At 47.7% G+C, this 21,756-nt stretch overlaps 1 protein-coding gene across 26 annotated transcripts in view; it reads right to left on the minus strand.

The window, feature by feature from the left end:
- The window catches only part of TRERF1 (transcriptional regulating factor 1), a 224,535-nt gene that overhangs the window by 16,127 nt on the left and 186,652 nt on the right, over window positions 1–21,756 (minus strand). For all 26 annotated transcript variants that reach the window (XM_054557501.2, XM_054557499.2, XM_063724789.1 and 23 more), the window contains 7 exons: window positions 18,438–18,822; window positions 17,227–17,293; window positions 16,055–16,194; window positions 15,820–15,923; window positions 13,941–14,016; window positions 5,527–5,615; window positions 2,137–2,250 (listed from right to left, as the gene is read on the minus strand). In XM_054557501.2, the coding sequence (XP_054413476.1) occupies window positions 2,137–2,250; window positions 5,527–5,615; window positions 13,941–14,016; window positions 15,820–15,923; window positions 16,055–16,194; window positions 17,227–17,293; window positions 18,438–18,822 (975 nt within the window). The remainder of the gene's footprint in view (window positions 1–2,136; window positions 2,251–5,526; window positions 5,616–13,940; window positions 14,017–15,819; window positions 15,924–16,054; window positions 16,195–17,226; window positions 17,294–18,437; window positions 18,823–21,756) is intronic.

Consider the following 21,756-nt stretch of genomic DNA (forward strand, 5'->3'; position numbering starts at 1 on the left):
TGACCAAGTGATTCGCCTACCTTGGCCTCCCAAAGTGCTGGGATTACAGGTGTGAGCCACAGTGCCTGGGCGATCACATGTTTTTTAAAACATTAGGCCACAAACGAGCAAAAGACTATTCTGATATCATACATCACTACTTAAATGAGTCAAACAAAAGCCCTGGTCACAAGAAATCCTGAATGTAGAATACTGCCATCTCTGATTGAAAAAATGGCAATACCATTCTATTCTACAGATTTCTATTTTCTCTGATATTTGGGCTCAAATATAAATGTATTTATGTATGTATATTTCATAGCTAGGATCAATTATTAGTTAGAAGCATAGGCTTTGAAGCATTAATGAGTCCAACATTTTTTTTTTTTCAGATGGAGTTTCGCTCTTGTTGCCCAAGCTGGAGTGCAATGGTGCGATCTTGGCTCACCGCAACTTCTGCCTCCCGGGTTCAAGCGATCCTCCTGCCTCAGCCTCCCGGGTAGCTGGGGTTACAGGTGTGTGCCACCACGCCTGGCTAATTTTTTGTATTTTTATTAGAAATGGGTTTCACCATGTTAGCCAGGCTGGTCTCCAACTCCTGACCTCAGGTGATCTGCCTGCCTTGGCCTCCCAAACTGCTGGGATTACAGGCTTGAGCCACCGTGCCTGGCCAAGTCCAAATTTTTTATACTTCTTTAAGAAAATGTGCGGCCAGGTGCAATGGCCTGAGATTACAGGGGTGAGCCTGTAATCCCAGCACTTTGGGAAGCCAAGGCAGGAGGATTGCTTAAACTCAGGAGTCTGAGATCAGCCTGGGCAACACAGTGAGACGTTGTCTCTACAAAAAATTAAAATATGAGTGGGGCGTTGTGGTGTGTGCCTGTAGTCCCAGTTACTCAGGTGGCTGAGGTGAGAGGATTGCTTGAGCCCAGGAAGTTGAGGCTGTAGTGAGCTATGATCATGCCACTGCACTCTAGCCTGGGCGACAAAGTGAGACCCTGTCTCAAACAAACAAAAGAAAATTTGCATCTGACTGCTCTTAACTACACAAGGGAATCAGGCTCAACAACACACTCAGCAGCTGCGTGACTATGGCCAATTTGCATAAGCTCTGTGCTTCAGTTTCCTACCGCATAGAATTGGTATTAAATGAATTACATTGGATTAAATGAGCCATTATTTATAAAGTCCCTAACACAATGCCTGGCACATGAAAACTGCTATTTCACTGTCTGTTATAGAAAATAACACACATGCATGTGCTAACCCTTACAACTGGGGCACAATTGGGAATGAAAATATAATTTCAAATATTTACATAATTCATGAATTCCCAATACTTCCACTGATGGTGACACAAGCTAGAGTTTAGTAATGTAAGACATAATTTTTATATACACATATACGGTAGGTAATGTTTTCCACAGAGTGTGAAAAGGAGATTTCCCATGGCTATGGATGCAGGGTGGAGAGTTAATTGCAAGGATCACAAGTGATAGTAATCATCAAAGCCACACATACAGGGTTCAGAGACTAGTTAGGTCTTCTTGTGTCTTTGGTACATACTTAATGTGCAGTTGACGGTGGACTGTCTGCTAATGAAGGAAATCAATACCAGGGATAATGGTGATGTAAGGATTAGAATCATCTACATGCAGCGAATTAGTTCCTCAATGATGGAGGGTTCCTGGCACTACCTAGAGGTCAAAGCTCCTCTTGCTCATGCTTTATAGACTGTGGCAAAATCTCAGGGACCCTTTCTGAGGCACATTATGGGCTCAGGTCAGTAGCATCTTGACACAGAAAGATCAGAAAAGAATATTCCAGGGGGTCAGGACACCACCCAATCATAAACCAACAAACCCAAGGCTGGGACCATCCTTGGTTTAACTCTTCCGGCTCCTAGCTGCCTTGAAGCGGGCACCAGCCCTCACCTCTGTTTCTGAACACTGAGCTACAGCCCAAACCTATGGATGCCTTTCCTCTAAACCTACTCAGGACGGCAGGTCCTGAATCCTGCAGGAGAGCTGGGCTGTTGTCACCTCCTTCCTCTGGCTATCTTGGCAGCAAAGCCAAACCAAACACCAGCTACTTACTAACCTGGGCCTGGGGTGGGAGCTGTGCCAGCACAAGCAACAACTTAGCAGCTTCACTCACCACACAATCATCGATGATTTCCGCCAGGCGTGTCCGGTGTTTCCGCCCCAGCCGCATGATCTTTTTCCACGTGTAGTAGTACTCCACGCACTGAGCCACCGTCTTGGACTTCACCTGCCGGGAAAGCGAGCTCAAGGTTAGCTCCAGCAATGGGCAGAGAGCAAAGGTAGCAAGCATTTTTGAATATTTAATTTTGTAATAGGGTAATAAACAAGTTTTTACAGTTCAAGAAAAAAATGTACACAGTGAAAGGCCTCCTTCCCACGCCTGTCCTTACCCCTCACCCTGCAACACAGGTAGCCCCTTGCATTAATTTCTTTGGGTACTTGTGGGGTGGGGGAAGGCGGGAGGGATAGCATTAGGAGACATACCTAATGCTAAATGATGAGTTAATGGGTGCAGCACACCAGCATGGCACATGTATACATATGTAACTAACCTGCACATTGTGCACATGTACCCTAAAACTTAAAGTATAATAAAAAAAAAAATTTCTTTGGGTACCATTCCAGATTTTTTTTTTTTTTGAGACGGAGTCTTGCTCTGTCGCCCAGGCTGGAGTGCAGTGGCGAGATCTCGGCTTACTGCAACCTCTGCCTCCCAGGTTCACGCCATTCTCCTGCCTCAGCCTCCCGAGTAGCTGGGACTACAGGCGTCCGCCACCATGCCCGGCTAATGTTTGTATTTTTAGTAGAGACGGGGTTTCACTGTGTTAGCCAGGATGGTCTTGATCTCCTGACCTCGTGATCTGCCTGCCTCGGCCTCCCAAAGTGCTGGGATTACAGGCGTGAGCCACTGCGCCTGGCCTTTTTTTTTTTCAGATGGAGTCTTGCTCTGTCGCCCAGGCTGGAGTGCAGTGGCACCACCTTGGCTCACTGCAACCTCCACCTCCGAGATTCAAGCAATTCTCCTGCCTTAGCTTCCGAGTAGCTGGGATTACAGGCACCCGCCACCACACCTGGCTCATTTTTTTCTATTTTTAGCAGAGATGGGGTTTCACCATCTTGGCCAGGCTAGTCTCAAACTCCTGACCTCAGGTGATCCTCCTGCCTGGGCCTCCCACATTGCTGGCATTACAGGCATTGAGTCACAACACCCATTCCAGAATTTTTTTCTTTTTTTGAGATGGAGTTTCACTCTTGTTGCCCAGGCTGGAGTGCAACGGCGCGATCTCAGCTCACTGCAACCTCCACCTCCTGGGTTCAAGCGATTCTCCTGCCTCAGCCTCCTGAGTAGCTGGGATTACAGGCATGCGCCACCACGCCCAGTTAATTTTGTATTTTTAGTAGAGACGGGGTTTCTACATGTTGGTCAGGCTGGTCTCGAACTCCCGACCTCAGGTGATCTGCCTGCCTTGGCCTCCCAAAGTGCTGGGATTACAGGCGTGAGCCACTGTGCCTGGCCTCCAGAATTTTCTAATGCATGTACCAACACACACAAAAATATATTCCTTCCCCCACCATCTTTCCTCACAAAAGGTAGCACACTATAAATACTGCTTTGCAACTTGATTTTTTTCTCAATATAGCTTGGAGATTTTTTCAGATCAGTCCTTACAGACTTACTCAATTTTTTAACCCATAAAGCAGCTGCTTTATCATTTAATATGCTTGAATGTCTCTAACTCGACCTTCAAAATATGCTTATGAGAAATGTTCCTTACTAATGGAATAGGAATATAAGGCAAAAGTTATGATGACAGAGCTTAGGTTTTGCAGGAAATGGGCCTTGCCCTATTTAACCCCAAACAGGCAAAGGTCTATGCATCTTAAGGCAGAAACATTCCTTTGTTTAGTTCATATGCTGTATGATCAGGTGAGGTGTAATAATGTGGGTTTGCTGGAGGCAGATTAAAGGCTGGCCTTACCCTTGAGGGTGGGAACAAGGCCACCTACATGGTGAGATGAGAGGGGCACCAAGTCCTGTCTCCTCAAAGTTGCCCCCCTCTCATCCCCCTGACACCTGGAATTTCCACACTAGAATCACCTGAGGGAGTGAAGATAGTGTCTGTCCCAGAGAGCCCTGGGTTAAAACCCATGTTGCCTGGTAAGCTCGATACACGAATCCATCATCAGTCGCAAGTGTGGGGCCTAAAGGATTGAGGTCTATGCCAGGCCAGTCCTGGGGGGGAGGGTGACTCAAGAAAGATGAAGCATGAGAGCTGCTGGGCACACAGGGCAGCAAAGGCATGGCGGCCACCAAGGGCAAGGCAGGAGTAAATGCAGACATGGAGGTGGAGGCAAGTCAGAGACAAAGTCCTCCTGCTTCTCACACTTGCCCAGGCAAGGCCCTAGACTGACAACAGGAGACATGCCACCCTAGGACACCTCCGAGGACCATCTGTCTCAGCCAGGGGCCAGTGGGTGCTGTTACCTGCGGCCCTGTTCTCTGTGTACTTGAACAGCCTTAAATGGCTTTAACACAATATGGCTCCATCGTCCATCAGTTTGTTGAAACACTCTTTGAATGATTTTAATTTTTTACACTAACCCATCTCTCAGCCAATAAAGTCAATAAGTTTATCTGTTGTATAAAGTGCTATTTCATCTATGTGAAAGTTTTATTTTGCTTTAGAATGCTGTATATGCAAGGTATTTTTATTATTACTGTCATTAAAAATAGGAGTTCAACACCAGAAACTGTGCTACTGGGTAGAGGGAGGCCACATATTCTCCTTTCCCCAGAAAATTCTGTCAGAAATATGGTAGATCTGTCAAATATATGTAAATTATGTATGGCCAGGCATGCTAGCTCATGCCGGTAATCCCAGTGCTTTGGGAGGCTGAGGGAGGTGGATCACTTGAGGTTAGGAGTTCAACACCAGCCTGGCCAACATGGTAAAACCCCGTCTCTACTAAAAATACAAAAATTAGCCAGGCATGGTGGTGCGTGCCTGTAATCCCAGTTACTCTAGAGGCTGAGGCAAGAGAATCGCTTGAACCCGGGAGGTGGAGGCTGCAGTGAGTCAAGATCACGCCACTGCACTCCAACTTGGGTGAGAGAGTGAAACTGTCTTGGAAAAATAAAATAAAAAAATAAAATAAAATAAAATGAAATAAAATAAAATAAATTATGTAAATTGTGGACCAGGAGCCTGAGTTCTAGTTATTCTGACAGAATTATGAATTACACATTTTTATTAAGATAGAAAATAACCCCGTACCACTGCAATCTCCAGATAATCTATGCCTTCTTTCCCCTGTCCTCTCCCTGCCACAGTCCTAACACTGGGGCCATACCACCCCTATATCCACTACCATCCTCACCAGCGAGTGTGGAAGACATCCTTTTTGTAAGTATCTTAAACCAGTATCCAAATATTTCTAAATATTTTTGTGTACAATTTCCCAAATTTAATTTCAAGGGGGCAATGGGAAAAATCACGCTTACCATCTTCTGTACAAAAATAAAGTCTTTGCTGTAAGTGGCTAGTGCTTTGTTAAACAGTTTTCTTTCTAGGGAGGTCCACTTGTCCGAACCTACAACAAAACACAAACCTCGTAAGAACAGCTCACAGTTCCCCCTGCTTTTAGTTGCTGGTTCATTTAGTTAAGTTACAAAATACAACTACAGAGCAAGTGATATAATACATATCAAACTCCCATTTGAACAAAAAGATAGTGTGATATAATGGTTAGCAGCTCTGACACCTGGGTTCAAGTCCCAGCTATGGCCTTGACCTTGGCAAGTTACTTATCCTAAGCCTGTTTTGTTACCTACAAATGGGAATAACTGTAATTGCCTCCACTGATTAGGATTTTTGTGAAAGTTAAAGAAGATAATGCACAAAAAGTGTCCAGCATCATCACTGGGAAACAATGAGCATTCAACAAATTTTAGGTAGTTTTAATGTAATTATCATATTCACAAGTGCAAGCATTCATGTAGCAAGTACCCTTCAGGGTGTGGCTGGATTCACCCTCCACCCTCAAGATGCTCACAATCTACTGGGGAGACAAACAAGTAGGCCATGACGTTCAGGGTGGTAACTGCAATTATTCAGGTAAAGGCGAGGCGCCAATGGGGCACAAAGGAGAAACACCACACTCAGATTAGGGCCAGGGCAGCCAGGACTTCCAGCTAGAGAAAACGTGAGTTGAGTTTTAAAGGTCACATAGAAGCAAGTCAGACAATAAGGAGATGGAAGGGTATTCTGGTGAGAGGAAGCAGGATGTGTAAAGTCAGAGGCAAGAGTGAAGTCATGCACTTCAGTTGTTCATTCAACAGTTATTTATTAGGTGTATATTACAAGCAAGATGCTGTGCTAGGAAAAATAGCTTAACATTTCTAAGTGCTTACTATGTGGCAGATTCTAAGTACTTCAGTTACTCATCATTAGGTTCTACTAACAATCCTGTAAGACTGTTAGGATGATGAGCCCATTCGACAGATGAGGAAATGGAGGTTTTCAAAGAACGACTAGTAATCTAATCTGGTTCAAGTATAAGGTTCCAGCAGAAGCAGATGAGGCTGGAGAGGTGAGTGGAGCCAGTTCTTGACAGATTTGCTGACCGAAAAGGGAGAGGCTTCACTGCTGGGCTGGTGCATCTTCCTTACTGACTAAACCTGATATTTATGTCTTTTTCCTCCATGAAAGAAAGCAGGATATGCAGATAATAATATAAAATTGACTGGCTTGTTTGGGGCAAGAAATAAGGCCTACTTCTAAGGGGACTCCTATTTCTGGAGGCTCTAGGGAAGCTTCCACCACTATGGCTGGTTCAGAGAAAACTCAGTCTTGTTCTTCTGGCCTGCTGAATTCTCCACATCTCTGATTCTTTGGATGGTATTCGGCCAAGGCTTTGACCTCACTACACTTCTCTAGACTTCATTAGTGGGGTGCACTAGTACCCTACCTCACTATACTTCATTAGTGGGGTACACTAGTACTCCAAATCATAATATCTTTCCTCCCATTCCGGGCGAGTCCAAGGTTTCCATTTTGCTATGGTCAACTGATGGGGCTGCAGTACAGGAAACCCTAACCGCCTCTTTCTTTGTAGGGTTTGGCCAAAATAAGTGAATCGGGCAAAAATGCTGTGGGCAGGCAGGGCCTCCTTAGACCACAGGTGGGGAGCCTAGGGTCCTTAGGAGAATATATGGCTCAGTGACATAAACTCACATTTCTGAAATAAACAACTTCCTTGTGCAGCTCTTTGATGGGTCCTCAAGTCAGGAGCTTTGGCTCCAGACTCAGAATATGCTCTCCACAGCTGGGCGGGGTCAAACATCTACAAAAGTAAGGCCACCACCCAATTTATTTGGTTTGCAAACTTATCTTTTTTTTTTTTTTTTTTGGAGATGGAGTCTTGCTCTGTCACCCAGGCTGGAGTGCAGTGGCGAGATCTCGGCTCACTGCAACCTCTGCCTCTTGGGTTCAAGTGATTCTTTTGCCTCAGCCTCCTGAGTAGCTGAGATTACAGGTGCGTGCCACCACACCTGGCTAATTTTTGTATTTTTAGCAGAGATGGGGATTCACCAAGTTGGCCAGACTGGTCTTGAGCTCCTGACCTCAAGTGATTCGCTTGCCTCAGCTTCCCAAAGTGCTGGGATTACAGACGTGTGCCACTGTGCCCAGCTGCAAACTTATCTCTTTACTTCTAGAAGGAAAGCAGCTTTCCCATGAATCCTCAGCAGAAGGGAGTCATCTTCCATGGGTTCCAGAGGGCTGGACAGCTCTGACCGTGCAGACCACAGTAACAGGGAGCCTCAGCGGGGCTGGGGGTTTGGAGATTCCTTGCTGGAGTGCATGTGAGCACAGGGGTTGGTGGGATTTGAGGCTCTATAGCACTTCCATCACCATTCTTCAAATTCTGTCCAACATTCAAAGCCTTGGGGTCCCCTTACCCAGGAACAGAGGCAGAAAGAGGACCACAGAAAGGAATAACCAACAATTCAGCTCAACAACCAAACAACAATCATGGTTCCTTTTAGGTATCCACCAAAACAGCAAACGGGTAAGAGGAGTCAGAAAGATAATGATGGAAGGAAGACCACAATGGCGGTCTGTCATACCAGCTGACTCACGCAAGCTTACACAGAGGTTGCTCTGCGGCCCTGCTGCAGGTCCAGAATCTGTGTGGCCCTCAGCTGCATCTCCGGTGGGGTATCGGGACATTTTGCTGATGAAACCCTCAACTAGATTAATGATAATTCTTTCCAACCTCAACCAGACCATCAGTTTCCTAAGTTAGAGTGCAGCTCTGAGACATGACAAGACACTAACAGGGCCATCCAGCCTTCTCAGCCAGTCTCTGCAGTGAATATACTTTTTTCTACCTGCCAGGCTCATTACCTGATTTCTGGCCCCCAAAGCAGTGTTCAGTTCCCAGGCCTGTCGATTTCTGAGAAGCATGTCCCTTCATGTTTCCAAATTGTTTGCCAGATGCAACTCCACAGGTGAAGTAACTTCCTGGCCCATCTGTTAGGAGGGATCCCCAAACCTCGTGGGGGAAGGAGACCTTCTCCCAGCTGACTCCTGGTGGTTTTTAAGACTGCTGCTCTGTCATAGGATTTGGTGGCTTCCTGATTCTGGAGTGTGCATTCTGTACAACTCATCCTGAGATGGAGTGGGCTGCGTGTTCTCCCTGCCCCTCTATGTCACTCTCCCATTCCAAGGGATACAGGGCTGGGTCAGGGAGCACGGTCTTAAGAGAGTAAGAGGTGGCTCTTCTGCATAGTCCTAGGCTTTGTGCTTTGGTGCAAATGACAGTGCTCTGTGTGTGCATGTGTTAGTGTCTGCTCAACAGGGTGTCCACAAATTGAGGGACAGAGGCTTGGCTGGGAAACAAATCCATTCTCACACTAGAGCTGGCTTCCTGATCACAAGATTGCCCACTGAGGCTGAGAGTCCATCCCTGGGCTCTTGGATTGAATTCCCAGGCTAAAGCCTTGGACAGATAAATAACATATGAATGTGTTTTCCCCAAATAATATCACTGAACTGTGATAAAAAGGGTGATTTTAGTCACCTTAGGTTGTGAACCTGGTTCTGCCACTTACTCCTTCTGTGATCCCAGGCAAGCCTACTTAACTTCTCTGAGTCTCAGTTTCTCCACATGACATAGGGATGGTGGCAGTCACCCTGTGACTGACAGGTTTGGTCATAAGTGTTCGATACATGTTTTGAACCTTCACTGGCCACTTGGAGAGCAGATTCCAAATCAGCCCAGGGCTATGAGACGTATGCCACCCCTGCTGATATGTGGACAGTGGCATCCAACACCACCTGTTTCTTGTTCTGTGTATTTCTTATCCACAGTCTCACTGCTGGCTGCTTATTATATCCATAGTCTTCTCCTTCCTGCCTCCAAAATCTCTCTGTAATCCGAAGTTAAGGAAAGGCTCAGATGTCTCTCTTTCCTGGAGTCTGACAGGGACACGTTCCTCATTCTTAGACAAGGTTCTCTAAGCCGGCCCTTCTTGGATCCTGCATCTTGGACAAAGTCCAGGATAAAATACAAAACCGAGGCAGGGGGTTGCCTCAAATCCTCCCCTATCCTTCAACTACCCCCCACACCCTCCCTTCTCTCTAGGATCCCTGCTGCCCACTCAGCATGCACACAGGGTTCGTGGGTTGAGAGTTCCCCCACACTCATTTGTTCTACCTGGGAATTCCTGGCTATTGGGCTATTACCAGCAGGAGCCCCTAACAAGATGATTAAGGCTAATTACAAAGAACCTAATTAACTGGATGAAACCGGTGCTGGAACAGTATCCAGAGGAAAACTGTTCTGACCTTCGGTTGCTGGGAAACAGGCTCTGGACTGTGGCTAATTTGGGGGCAATCGACAGTGAACCCAGGCAATTAAAAAGAGACATGGTGGGGTGAGAGAAAGTTTGGACACAGTATCTTTTAGAGGGCCTTTCTGTCTTTCTTAAAACTTCTATTATAACTTTTTTCTTCTCTTTTTCTTCTTTTGTTTTTTTTTTGAGACAGGGTCTCACTCTGTCGCCCAGGCTGGAGTGCAGTGGCGTGATCTCAGCTCACTATAGCCTACGCCTCTTGGGTTCAGGCAACTCTTTTGCTCATCCACCCAAGTAGCTGGAATTACAGGTATGCACCACTATGTCTGGATAATTTTTGTATTTTTAGTACAGATGGGGTTTCACCATGTTTGCCAGGCTGGTCTCGAACTCCTGAGCTTAAGTGATCTGCCCGCCTTGGCCTCCCAAAGCGCTGGGATTACAGGCATGAGCCACCGTTCCTGGACCCATTGATGATGTTTTGAAGTTACACAAGACAGACATGTTCATTGTAGAAAAAGGAGAACTGTTTTTATACCAGATTTTCATTTCCACACAGGGTTTTCAATAGTGGGTGAAGGGTGAGTAATTTTTTGGGGGGTGCAGGGTGAAGCAGGCTATTACACCAAAGTTTTCTCTGTGGATAAAAGGGGGGGGGTTGGAAGCCTCAAACTGAATCCAGAATTTGAGCTTGTCCACTAGGCAATTTTTTTTTTTTTTTTTTTTTTTAATTTAAACCAGTGCTGTGTTAGGCAAGGTAAAAGAGTATTAACTCAGTCCTGCCCTTGAGGGGACCACTGTCTAGAGACACAGGCTAAGGATGCCTGGAAAATGAAATCACAGCTGTGCTTCTTGCAAATTACTCTCTTGAGTACGTAATTCTGTCTCCTCATCTAACTGGGGCAGCTTCCAAGGCAGAAGAGACAAGTCCTCTCCAATGGAATGAGTATTTCCTCCAGGTCTCCTCCATCTCCACAACTCAGGTCAGGGTTTCAGGACTAAACAGGTGTTTGGGCTGTGCTGAGGGCCAATAAGTAGCCTCTGCTGAACACTTGCCAAGAAGCCAGGGTCAGTTCTAACACCCCTCCACTCTTCACCCATCTGCAGGAATGACTAGTTCAATGAAAAAAAATCAAGCATGCTGCAATCCATATAATCACAACCAGGCTTCCTCTCCACCCTGACTCCCCCATGCTTGGCCCTTCCCAACCCAAGTGCTAATTGGGAACCACTGCACACAACTGCTAACCACACATGGGTGTGAGGGTGCTGAGAGCAACAGAGGGCTGGACTGTGCATCGTGGTGTGGGTTGAGCGCCAGGAGCCACCACAACAGCACCTTCCTCTGAGGATCCTGTACAGGGTTCATGTGGCCTTGGCAAGCAGCCCTTAGATCTGGGCGAGTTGCCCACCACATCGGTCCTTCCCCCATAGCACATCCCTCCTGGGTCCCAGCACTGGCCACTTTTTCCTTTTCTTAATGAATGGCTTGGAGTGGGTGGGAAAGGGAAGATAATGAGTAAAGTAAGGAAGTTATTTTCATAGGCCTGTGTCTTTGTCTTTCTCCCCAAACTTACAGCCTCCCTCCCTGACATGGACAGGCTCAGGCAGGCTTGGGAGACCTGAACTCCCTCTCCAGATAACTAGGAGCCTGGAGAGCAAATTCGGGGCTGGGACTCAGGACGGGTGACACTGGCCACAGCCACAGAGTCAGGAACCAAAGGAGATCCAGAAGATAGGGTCCCAGCAAGGTGGCAATTAAGCCAACAGGCAGTCAGTACTGGGGAGCAACCCAACAGGGCTCAACACAAAGGCCAAAGCAGAATGGGGCCATGGAGATGGGATTCACTGACACTTAGGAAGCAAATGAGGGGGTTCAGCAGTGGGGGAAGGAGGTGGCGGCTGGGGCATGTGATGGGGAAGACTCTGCTGCTTCTCCTGTGGCTTAGAAGGAAACTGTTAAGGAGATGGTTTTGGGTCAGACTTTAGAGACCAGTGACCTCTGCCCTTTTTGCTCATACTTCTAGAAGATTCTCTGGGTCCCAGTCTATCATCAGTTCCTGGAGAAGGCAAGTGACTGGCAAACATAGGTGAGTACGCTTCTCTTGGAGACATCAACCCTTCACAGCTTAGCTCTACCTCTTTTGCCTCCAAGGATTGAAATGATTCCAGAAAACAGCAGAGTCTTTCCTGGTCTGCCTGCTGGAGAAGGGGACAGGGGACAGGCAAGGGATTAGCTAGAAACCCCTAACCTCAAGAGATCAATTAATTGTTGCAGAGTTTAGGGCCTTCTTGTTTCAAAGTTTTTGGTAATATTTTAGTGTTTTTATTTTGTTTTGACTGGGGTGTGTGGCGCTCCTAGTACATAGCTTTCTGACCTTTTTAATCTCATGATACACATAAAATGATACTTGTTTGGTACACTTGGAAGAACCAGAGGAGAGCTGTATCCCAGATGAAGCTGCTCACAGCTGGAGCTAACCAGCCCAGAGGCTCTGGCGACCCCAGCCACTCTGAGGGCTGAGGGCAGCAGTATCTCACAGCACATGGTTGGGAAGCTCCTTTTAGCCAACCCACTGTCCCACCATCATGCAAAGAAGCTTGAGATAGGCTCCAGGAGGCTGGACAGCCTCTCAGGGTTCAATGGGCAGCAGATGATGCTGGAAATTAAGAGAGAGGACTGAGCTGTTTCCATGGCAGATTAGGGAGAACTCCTACATCTTTTTACCCACACTTGGGACAGACACCAAGCAGGAAATGATGGAGAAAATATTAAGAAGCTGGCTCCTTTAGGCCACCGGAGAAGTGATGAACTTCTTATTCCATGCGTCCACTCTGTACTGGCCTAGTTCCAGGAATGACCTACAGGCAGACATCTTGGGCTTACTGTGCTTGGAAGAGGGGCTTTGAGGTCTACCTTGTGATGACAGGCAGGAAGGCTCGTTCATGAAAGAGGAGGAGCACAGTAGGTGAGGCAAATGTTGGTGGAGAAAGCAAGCCAATATTTGTAAAGAAGCCCTCACTGGGCTGCCCGGACTAAAGATTGCAAAATGTATAGCTAGCTCCCCAAGCCCACATATTTGGCACCTGCCTAGGCAGGGTCTGCCCAGAGCACCAAAGAAACCCTCAAGTGATCAAAAATCAAGAGGCACTGAAAATTCAGCCCCCTCCAAAATAAAGAACCAACTTAGGTTCGTGGAGACCCTCAGAAGGAACAGTTAGTACATGGAAATGAAAATGTTGACCTCAGTGTCACTGGTCACTTCTTAGGCTCTCCGACCTATTTCCTTCACTCTTCACAATTCTCAGTCCATTTAAATCTCAAAGGTGTCTTCTACTTCCCTCTTATTGTGGTATTGTCATTAATTCACATACAAAACCCTGCGTGTATGAAGACTTTCCTGTCAGTGTGATCCATTATTTAATAACTGCCTCCTCCTCAGAGCCTCTGAGCTGCACAACGTAGGACTCTGCCCATGTCTGTCATAGTCACTGATGCACCTCAGTGTTTAGCAAGTCCCTAATACACAGTAAGTGTTCAAAAAATAATTGTTGGATACATGAGTAATAAATGCTACTAGGATGTGTCAGGCATTGGGCTACATATACCATCTCTAATCTCACAAAAACACTACAAGGGATGGAATACAAGTCTCATTTTACAGGTGAGAAAACCAAGGCTGCAGAAGACCATGGGACTTGGCCAAGGGGTGCAGTAGAATCTAAACCCATGGCTACTGATTCCAAAACCAGGGGGCTGCTGATTGTACCTTCTGTGGCTCTCTCTTGTCTCATGCACTGCTCTCCTTGCCACACGTGCAGGCACTGTCCACTATCACCCAGGTCTTGGCACACCCACAAGAGGCAGGAGCTTATGCCAACAGACAAATGCCAACAGAGCCAAAGCAACAGACATAGCTCTGCCCTAGGAGGCCTTGAGATCACAAGTGGTGATTAGGACAGAACCGGTGTTATCCATTGCTAGAAAGTGACACAACCGAACATGCAAGCAGCCCGCTGTCAGGAGGCAACAGGGTACAGGGCTCCTGGCAACCTACCGGCATAGTGGTAATTTGCTAAAGGATGACATTTTAACCTGACAGGCTTCCGCAGTAGCAGCATTTCCAGAGCAACCTGCAGACCCAAGGGAGAGAAAAGGCAAGAGTCAGTAACTGGTCTATGTGTCCTACGGAGATCATCTACCCAAAGGGGAAAAGTGGTTAGCACTGTGGAGGCCAGGGGCGGGGGCACTGGAAGGAAACCCAGAGGGAGACTACCCTAACTAGGGTTTCATGTCTGTTCAGCAAGTAAGACTCTCATTCTAATACCCTCTCCATCCATGCCTGAAGCCAGTTTTTCATGTCACAGGAAAACAGAAAGACCTGACTCTTCCTTGGTAAAATCCCACCAGCCCCAGAGATGAGTGGGGCCTCCTCTGACTGGAGGCTGAGTCTCTGGGCAAAGGTTCCGAGGAAATGAGTGGGTGATCTGTAACTGTTTTATAGAAAAATCGTGTTTCATTACAGCTGAATAGAAACAGCTGCATCAGTAATAACTGTACTACACACACACCATCCTTCCAGAGAGCCTAGCTAAATAAACTGTTTCAAATCAGCCTTGGTAGCTTTTTAAAAGATGCCGCAGGCAGAGTTGAACAGCAGATAGTTTCGGGGCAGAGCAGGGCCTAGAATCTTGCTACTCTAAGTGTGGTCCATAGAACAGGAGTACGTCCCCCACCTGGGAGCTGGTCAGAAAGGCAGAACCTGGGCCCTACTCCCAAGCCTCTGAATCAGAATCTGCATTTTTAACAAGATTCCCCAGGTGATGTGTACGCACATTAAAAGTTTGAGAAGTGCTACACTGCCACACTGATCTCAAAGGGTTAAGGACAGTTCTCCAGCATTCTAGGAAATACTTGAAGGGTATCATAGTATTGGGACATTTATTTTCACATTTTCATAAAATCAAAATGCAGGAACCTAGATATACTACCATGTATTTATATAAAAGGGAAACAGAGGTTAGTGATTGAGTGATCTGGTCAGAAGTCCAGGATGAGGCTGGGTGCGGTGGCCCATGCCTGTAATCCCAGCACTTTGGGAGGCCAAGGTGGGAGGATCACCTGAGGTCAGGAGTTCGAGACCAGCCTGGCCAACATGATGAAACCCCATCTCTACTGAAAATACAAAAACTAGCCAGGCATGGTGGCATGCACCAGTAATCCCAGCTACTAGGAAGGCTGAGGAGGGAGAATCGCTTGAACCCAGGGGGCAGAGATTGCGGTGAGCCGAGATCATGCCATTGCACTCCAGCCTGGGTGATAGAGCGAGACTCCATCTTAAAAAAAAAAAAAAAGAAAAAGGAAGTCCAGGTTGAGCAGGTCAACTGTTAGCTCTGATTTTGGGAAGACAGCACCAAGGCATGGGTTTGGGAACATCTGCAGAACTGTGTTAAAAGTGGAAGAATGGAACCAGTTGGTGAACAGTAAACACTTTATTTTGGTTAGAGGAGAAAAGAGTTCTATAAACATCAAACTTTGGCTGATTTCCATAGTAGGGAAGAAGAATCAGCAGAGTATGATAGGCTATTTTAGACCAACTTCTGCTTCAGTAAAGCCTTCTACCTCCATCACTGGAGACTCAGTTTTCTGATGTGAAATGCAAGATATGGAAAAGAAATTCTAATGTCCTAGGACAGTTGTACCCACTGTTCTAACTTTAGGAACAGACGTGGAAACAGAAATCCAATTGGAGATTTTTTTCTACAGACTTTAACATCCTGACCTACTCACCGAGAGAAGGAATAGGGAGGCGTGCTGATTGGTCATCATGCGCCGATTGGTCATTACAAATTGGTTGTATGGTACATGAGACAATATTGAAACTTGGGAAAATACTCTTCAGGAATTTGTAAAGCCTCTTTTTCATGGTTCCTTACCATCACATCACCTTTGGCCTCAAACAGAGAGTGCAAAGCAAATTCAGAATTGGTCCCTCCACCTGGCAATGCACTGGAACAGCACAAATTCAGAAGATTCTCCACTGTTGGGAATAAGGAGAAGCCAATGCATTAGAGAGAGCTCAGTGTAATGGAAAACACACTAATCCCAGAGCCAGTGATCTCAGTGAGAGAATCAAACCTCTCCCACCCAGCTCTTCCCATATGCCAATACCTCTTTGCTGGAGGTCATGGTTTTCTAGTTCTGGCCAGGGCTTCCATACCAGTGTGGCCTTGTGTGTGTCCTGGGCCAGGGCAGAGATATCTTGGAGTTCAGGGATTTCTGCTTGGAATCTCAAGCCAATGTTGATGCGTCTTTAAATGACAAGAAGAAAAACAACAATGTGGTCTTCTATTTGATGGCTCAGGCCAAGGGCAACTGTCAGGAACTTGAAAAAGAAGGAAACTAGTTCTTTCTGCAAGAATGCAGGGGCATTTCCTCACAGTGTGACCCTAAGATTCCACACATGGCTTTTTCACTGGGATAAGGAACAGCTTTAAGATTAGGGAGAAATATTTTAGGAGCAAGGGGGCAATCGGCCTAGGGCTTTTACAGCTCCCTGTAACTGGGAGAGGGAGGGTGATTAATTCCAACAGAACAGTTTCCCAGAGCATGGCCAATGGTGCCATTTAACCACACAAAAAAGTGGACAAATACAAAGCATTCTTTTTTTTATCTCTTTCAGATCACTTTCACAGATATTATCCCATCCGAACCTCACAGAGATCTGTGATGTAAGCAAGGCTGGAATAATTACTCCCATTTGATGAGTCAACTAAACCCTATAAAGGTTAACTGGATCAAGATCAAATTACAAAATGGTGTTGGAACTTAGGTTTTTTGATTCCTGACTCAATCTACTCACCACTCTACCACCTGGCCTCTTTTCTGTGCCTATCCATGAAAATAACCACCTTTGCCTCTCCTAATACCACCCACTGCCTATGCAAAATTAAAGTACTTAACAATCCCATTTGGAGGACTGGCCAAGAATTGGGGAGGGGGGAAGTGAAGACATTCAGAAGGAGCCTCTTAAAGAATGAGCCACCCCGAGGGAGATGCCTGTGTCACTGGGGATGAGAAAGCACTGCCTGTGGAGCCAGACACAGGGACGCTAGGCTCTCTGAATACAGGGCTTCATGCTTTGACCATGTATTTAGTCTTTGGCAAAGGCCTTGAAATACTGGCAACCATTGTGTAGGGAAACAACAGTACTCAAGAAATAACTGCGATCCTACAATTTCTACAACTGCTCTCTCAGTGTAATCCTCTGACTACAAAAGTATTAACTATACTTCTCAAGAAGCTGAGGCTTCTGTTCTAAAGAGTAATTGACTTTTCCTTACGGTTCAACATCTACAGTCTGCTCTCCAGGCCCTGGGGTGATCGTCACGTTGCTGCCATCGATGCTGTCTAAAACACAAAAATCAGAGGTCACTAGTCAACAGGGAAGGAATGTTGAAAAAGACTAAAGCAAATGAGCAGTTACCTAACCAGCCATAATAGAGCTCCTCTCTTACCCAACTCCTGCCAGAGTTACCCTTGACAGTTTCCAGGGAGCTGGGTGGAGTATGGTGCGAAATAACTTAGGGTTACCCATTTCTCACACATGGTGAGGAGAAGCCAGCTGTCCCACAATGGTCTGCTAAGCGGTGTGTTTTCTATGCAATTATTCTTGCTCCAGAAAGAGATCCTAGCCTCTCTATGCTTGATTTTTATAAAGCATGGTAAAATATCAAGGCTTGATCTTGCATGTAATACCTAATCTTATTTGTACATCTACTGAGTACATTTTCTTTTTTTTGAGACGTAGTCTCGCTCGTTTGCCCAGGCGGGAGTGCCGTGGTGCGATGTCGGCTCACTGCAGCCTCCGCTTCCTGGGTTCAAGAGAGTCTCCTGCCTCAGTCTCCTGAGTAGCTGGAACTACAGGTGCCTGCTACCACATCCCGCTATTTTTTTTTTTTTTTTTTGAGATGGAGTTTCGCTCTCGTCCCCCAGGCTAGAGTGCAGTGGCGTGATCTTGGCTCACTGCAACCTCTGCCTCCCAGGTTTAAGCGATTCTCCTGCCTCAGCTTCCCGAGTAGCTGGGATTACAGGTGCGTGCCACCATGCCCGTCTAATTTTTGTATTTTTAGTAGAGACAGGGTTTCACCATGTTGGCCAGGCTGGTGTCCAACTCCCGGCCTCAAGTGATCCACCCGCCTCGACCTCCGAAAACGCTGGGATTACACGTGTGAGCCACCGTGCAAGGCCTCATTTTTTCTCTCTTGCACGATCATTGCTGGCAGTCTTAAAAAGTGGGTGAACATTTCAACTGTTTCCTTAACCCAGAGACTGTAGTGATCACTTTATACATCTGTCTTCCAATTAGACTGCGATTCCCTTGAGGATAAGGGCTACGTATTCCAAGTCTTTCTTAACACCCAGCAGCGTGTGCTACATACAGCCAATACTCCGCAAAAGTCTGTGGGATAAATGAGAAAGCTAAAGAGAACGAGGTGTCCCAGGACTTTACCCAGCACCCAGAGCCCAGGAGGACGCTAAAGGGGTGACTCACTGGAGCGACACAGCAGCACCCGTGGTGTGGGCGTCAGGGGCGTCAGGGGCAGCTGCGGGTGGGCGCCAGGGCCGTGGCCGGAGATGAGAACATTGCTGAAGAGCCCCGAGCCCTGGCGCACCGGGCTCAGCATAGGTGGGGGCGTGTAAGGGGGCAGCTCGTGGGTGGGGTCCAGGAGCAGGTGGTCCCCGAGGACGCGCGGGGAGCGCAGCTGGCTCTGGTACAGGGTGGCGCCCGAGTAGGAGGCGGCGGGGTTCGGGTTGTAGGAGGGCGGCGGCGGGATGAAGAGTGGTTCCGGCCGGTGCCGGAACTTTTTCTTCTCCTGCACGGTCTTGAGGGGCTCCTCGGCTTTGGGCACACTCGGCTGATGCTTCCTGGGGATTTCCTAAAACCGGAACAACGATCTGATTCGAATACTTCAGCTTCCCCCGCAGGCCATGTCCACAGGTTCAGGGAAGGGGGCCTTCTACTGTCTAAGCATAGAGCCCTTCTGCTTGACCCCCCACCCCCAACGCCCCCACATTCTGACCACATCCATTTTAGGCAAAGCGAGTTCTGGTCGCTAGACTAGGGAGAAAACTAAGGTTTTGGAAGAAATCCCTAATTTCTGAAAGAGCTGGGGGTGGTAGGAATAGTGGGCGGGCAAGAAGTAATAAATTCAAATTCTTTATTGCTTATCACTACATTCCCATCTGTTTGAGTGGAATCCAGCTGAGTGGGCTCTTTAATTCCCCCACTGCTCCCCAGGGACGGACATCGGGAACAGATACCACATGTTCTGAGAAGGGGACAGAATAATCTCTTCAGGGAAGCTGGGACCGAGACCTGTGAGGCAGGAAGTGGGGGTTCAAGCCTAGCCAAGGTTCCTAAGGCCAGCGACCCACACCGGGCTCTCCTGGGTCACTTTCAGCACGGGGGAGAGCCCTCGATGACCTCTAAGGGCCCTTCCATGTGCTCACCTAAAAACGGATCTGGTTAACCTCCCCCGTCACCACCCCTCACTATTGCTCCCAGAACTCGTAGCTTATTTGTAGCAAACTCTTCTCTGAGGTTGGCTTCCTGTCAGGAGAGTTAGTTTATTTTAATGGCAGCGGAACCAAGCATAGTCTGGAAGGAGGATCTGCCACATGGATACATATATACTAATAAGTAAACATAGGCACGTAAACAGATGAGCAGGGCATGCCAAAGCCAAACAGAAACAGACTAGGGTTGTGTGGTAGCATCAGCCCAGAAAAGTCGAGAGCTGGGTGTGGCTGCAGAGGCCGTGTGGTTGGGAGGGGCCACGGGGATACCTGAGGGAAGGTTCTGGGCAGTTTGGGGTGCCCTCTCAGGCCCTGCAGGCCAGGGGCCAGTCACAGCTGCAGGTCCTGGAGACTCCTGAGCCCAGGGTGGCGCCTGGGTAGGAAGCAGCAGGGGGTGATGGGAAGGGCTGGCTCTGGTCATGTGACCATCTGCCTCCAGGCCATGTGACCTGCCTCATGGGCTCCTCTGCTCTGGACTCCTCTCCCTCCAGAGCTTCAGGCTCTGCCCCCTTCTGTTTCTCCCTCAGCTTCTCTGCCTTCCATGGTGCCATCCTGGCCTCTAAGAGAGGAGTCTAGGGAGGCAGAGAGTGGGGAAAGGAGGAGGGGGCAGAGGGTCCCAGGCTCCCGGCTCCAGAGTGAGGTTCCTAACTACCCGCCCCCACTCCCCGACCCCCGCGCCTCACCCCCAGGGGACCATCCTTAGGCCAGCGCGCTCAACCGCCTCTTTTCTCCACCAGAGGGCTCCTCAGCGCCTAAGGCTGAGGCGAGAGAGGGGCTGAGGAGAATGGCGGAAGGAGGCTTGTGCCCCCCACAAGGGGAGCAGCCCTGAAGACACACTCTGTTCCCGGGTAACAGATAAGGTCATCCAAGAACATAAAGACCTTACACGATCTCAACGCAGCACTGCAATCCAGACCTCTGATCACAGGGCCAGAGATCCCTTTTGGGCTCCCTCTCCTCCAGCTTCTTGTCCTGTTACTCCAGCTCTAAACCTGGATTTTCCGATCCTCCAGGCAAGGCTCTGAGCCACTGGGCCAGAGAAGCCACCCAGGATGACATGTATGGTTGTCACTTGAGAGGAAGCACTTACAGTGTTCCACCCCACCAAGCTATTTGGACACTTTGGGGGTGAGGCCAAGCACTGAAAACTTTAAAAAGCTGCCCACAGAGAAGGATGAGAACCACTGATGAGTCCAACCCTATCAAGGTCAGGGGAGGAAACTGAGGCTCTGAGTGGGGGCAGGTCTCAGCTGTCTTCATCCCAGCTGGCTAGGAGCCCAAGCTGAGATGGACATTCGGGGCTCCTTCCCGGATGTTTTAATTTCTTTACATTAAGTGCCAGGGCCTTGCTCCCATGTATTCAGTCCCATCTACATGCTTCCACTTCAGCCTACCGCCCCCACCAACGAGGTCTCTCTCACCCTTCCATTAAGCCAAGTTCATCCCTTCGTTCAAAATCCTGCTCAGAACTCTAATGATGATCTCCTGAGCAAACTCCCTTGCCCCTCCCCAGTCCATAATGACTTTGGCTACCCAGGTGTATTCTCATCCAGTCACACTTAAAGCATCCATTTCTTGTCTGCCCCTGTCTTTCTCTTACCATCTTGAAGGGGTGCCTGGGACTCTGACCCCCATGTGACTATGAACCCTTAATTGAGAGTTCCCCAAGGGAACTATTTCCCCAAGGAAACACTGTTTCTCCCGCCAAAGCATGAACTTCCCTGGGCAAAGAGGGAGCTTGGATGTGTCATTTCATGTCTCTGCCTGTTGCTGACCCCCCAAGTCCTGACAGCTTATGAGAATCTTCCCCCTAGTTCTCCAACAGTTTCTCTTCTTTTGAGGACTTGATATTACACAGATAACCATAAAGGTTTTTTTCTGTACTTTTCTAGTTGTATTCATTATCTTCTCTCCCTCTATCCCGGCCCAGCCTACCCTTATGCCTCCTGGATTCTCAGCAGCTACCTATTCCTAAGGACAAATATGACCCAGCATGCCACTTTGTGGGGAGGGGGTAGGTTTGATATTGCCAACCACACAGGTCACAAATTCCCTAGGGGCCGAGAGACAGAAAGAGAGAGACAGACAGACAGAGAGGGAAACCCTTCCCAGAGGCAAGTTAAGCTGTTTGAGTGAAGCACTTAGAACTGGAGAAAGGAGAACAGTGAGTGAGAAAAACAAATCTCTTTGCTTTCCTGAGATTAGGGGTGGGTGGCTCTCAGTGGAACTACTTTGGGAACTTTAATGAATTAGGTTCTCCAGGGTATTTAAGCAGACAAAATATTAAGCATCTG

The sequence above is a fragment of the Pongo abelii genome, chromosome 5 (assembly GCF_028885655.2).
Source record: "Pongo abelii isolate AG06213 chromosome 5, NHGRI_mPonAbe1-v2.0_pri, whole genome shotgun sequence".
Lineage (NCBI taxonomy): Eukaryota > Metazoa > Chordata > Mammalia > Primates > Hominidae > Pongo > Pongo abelii.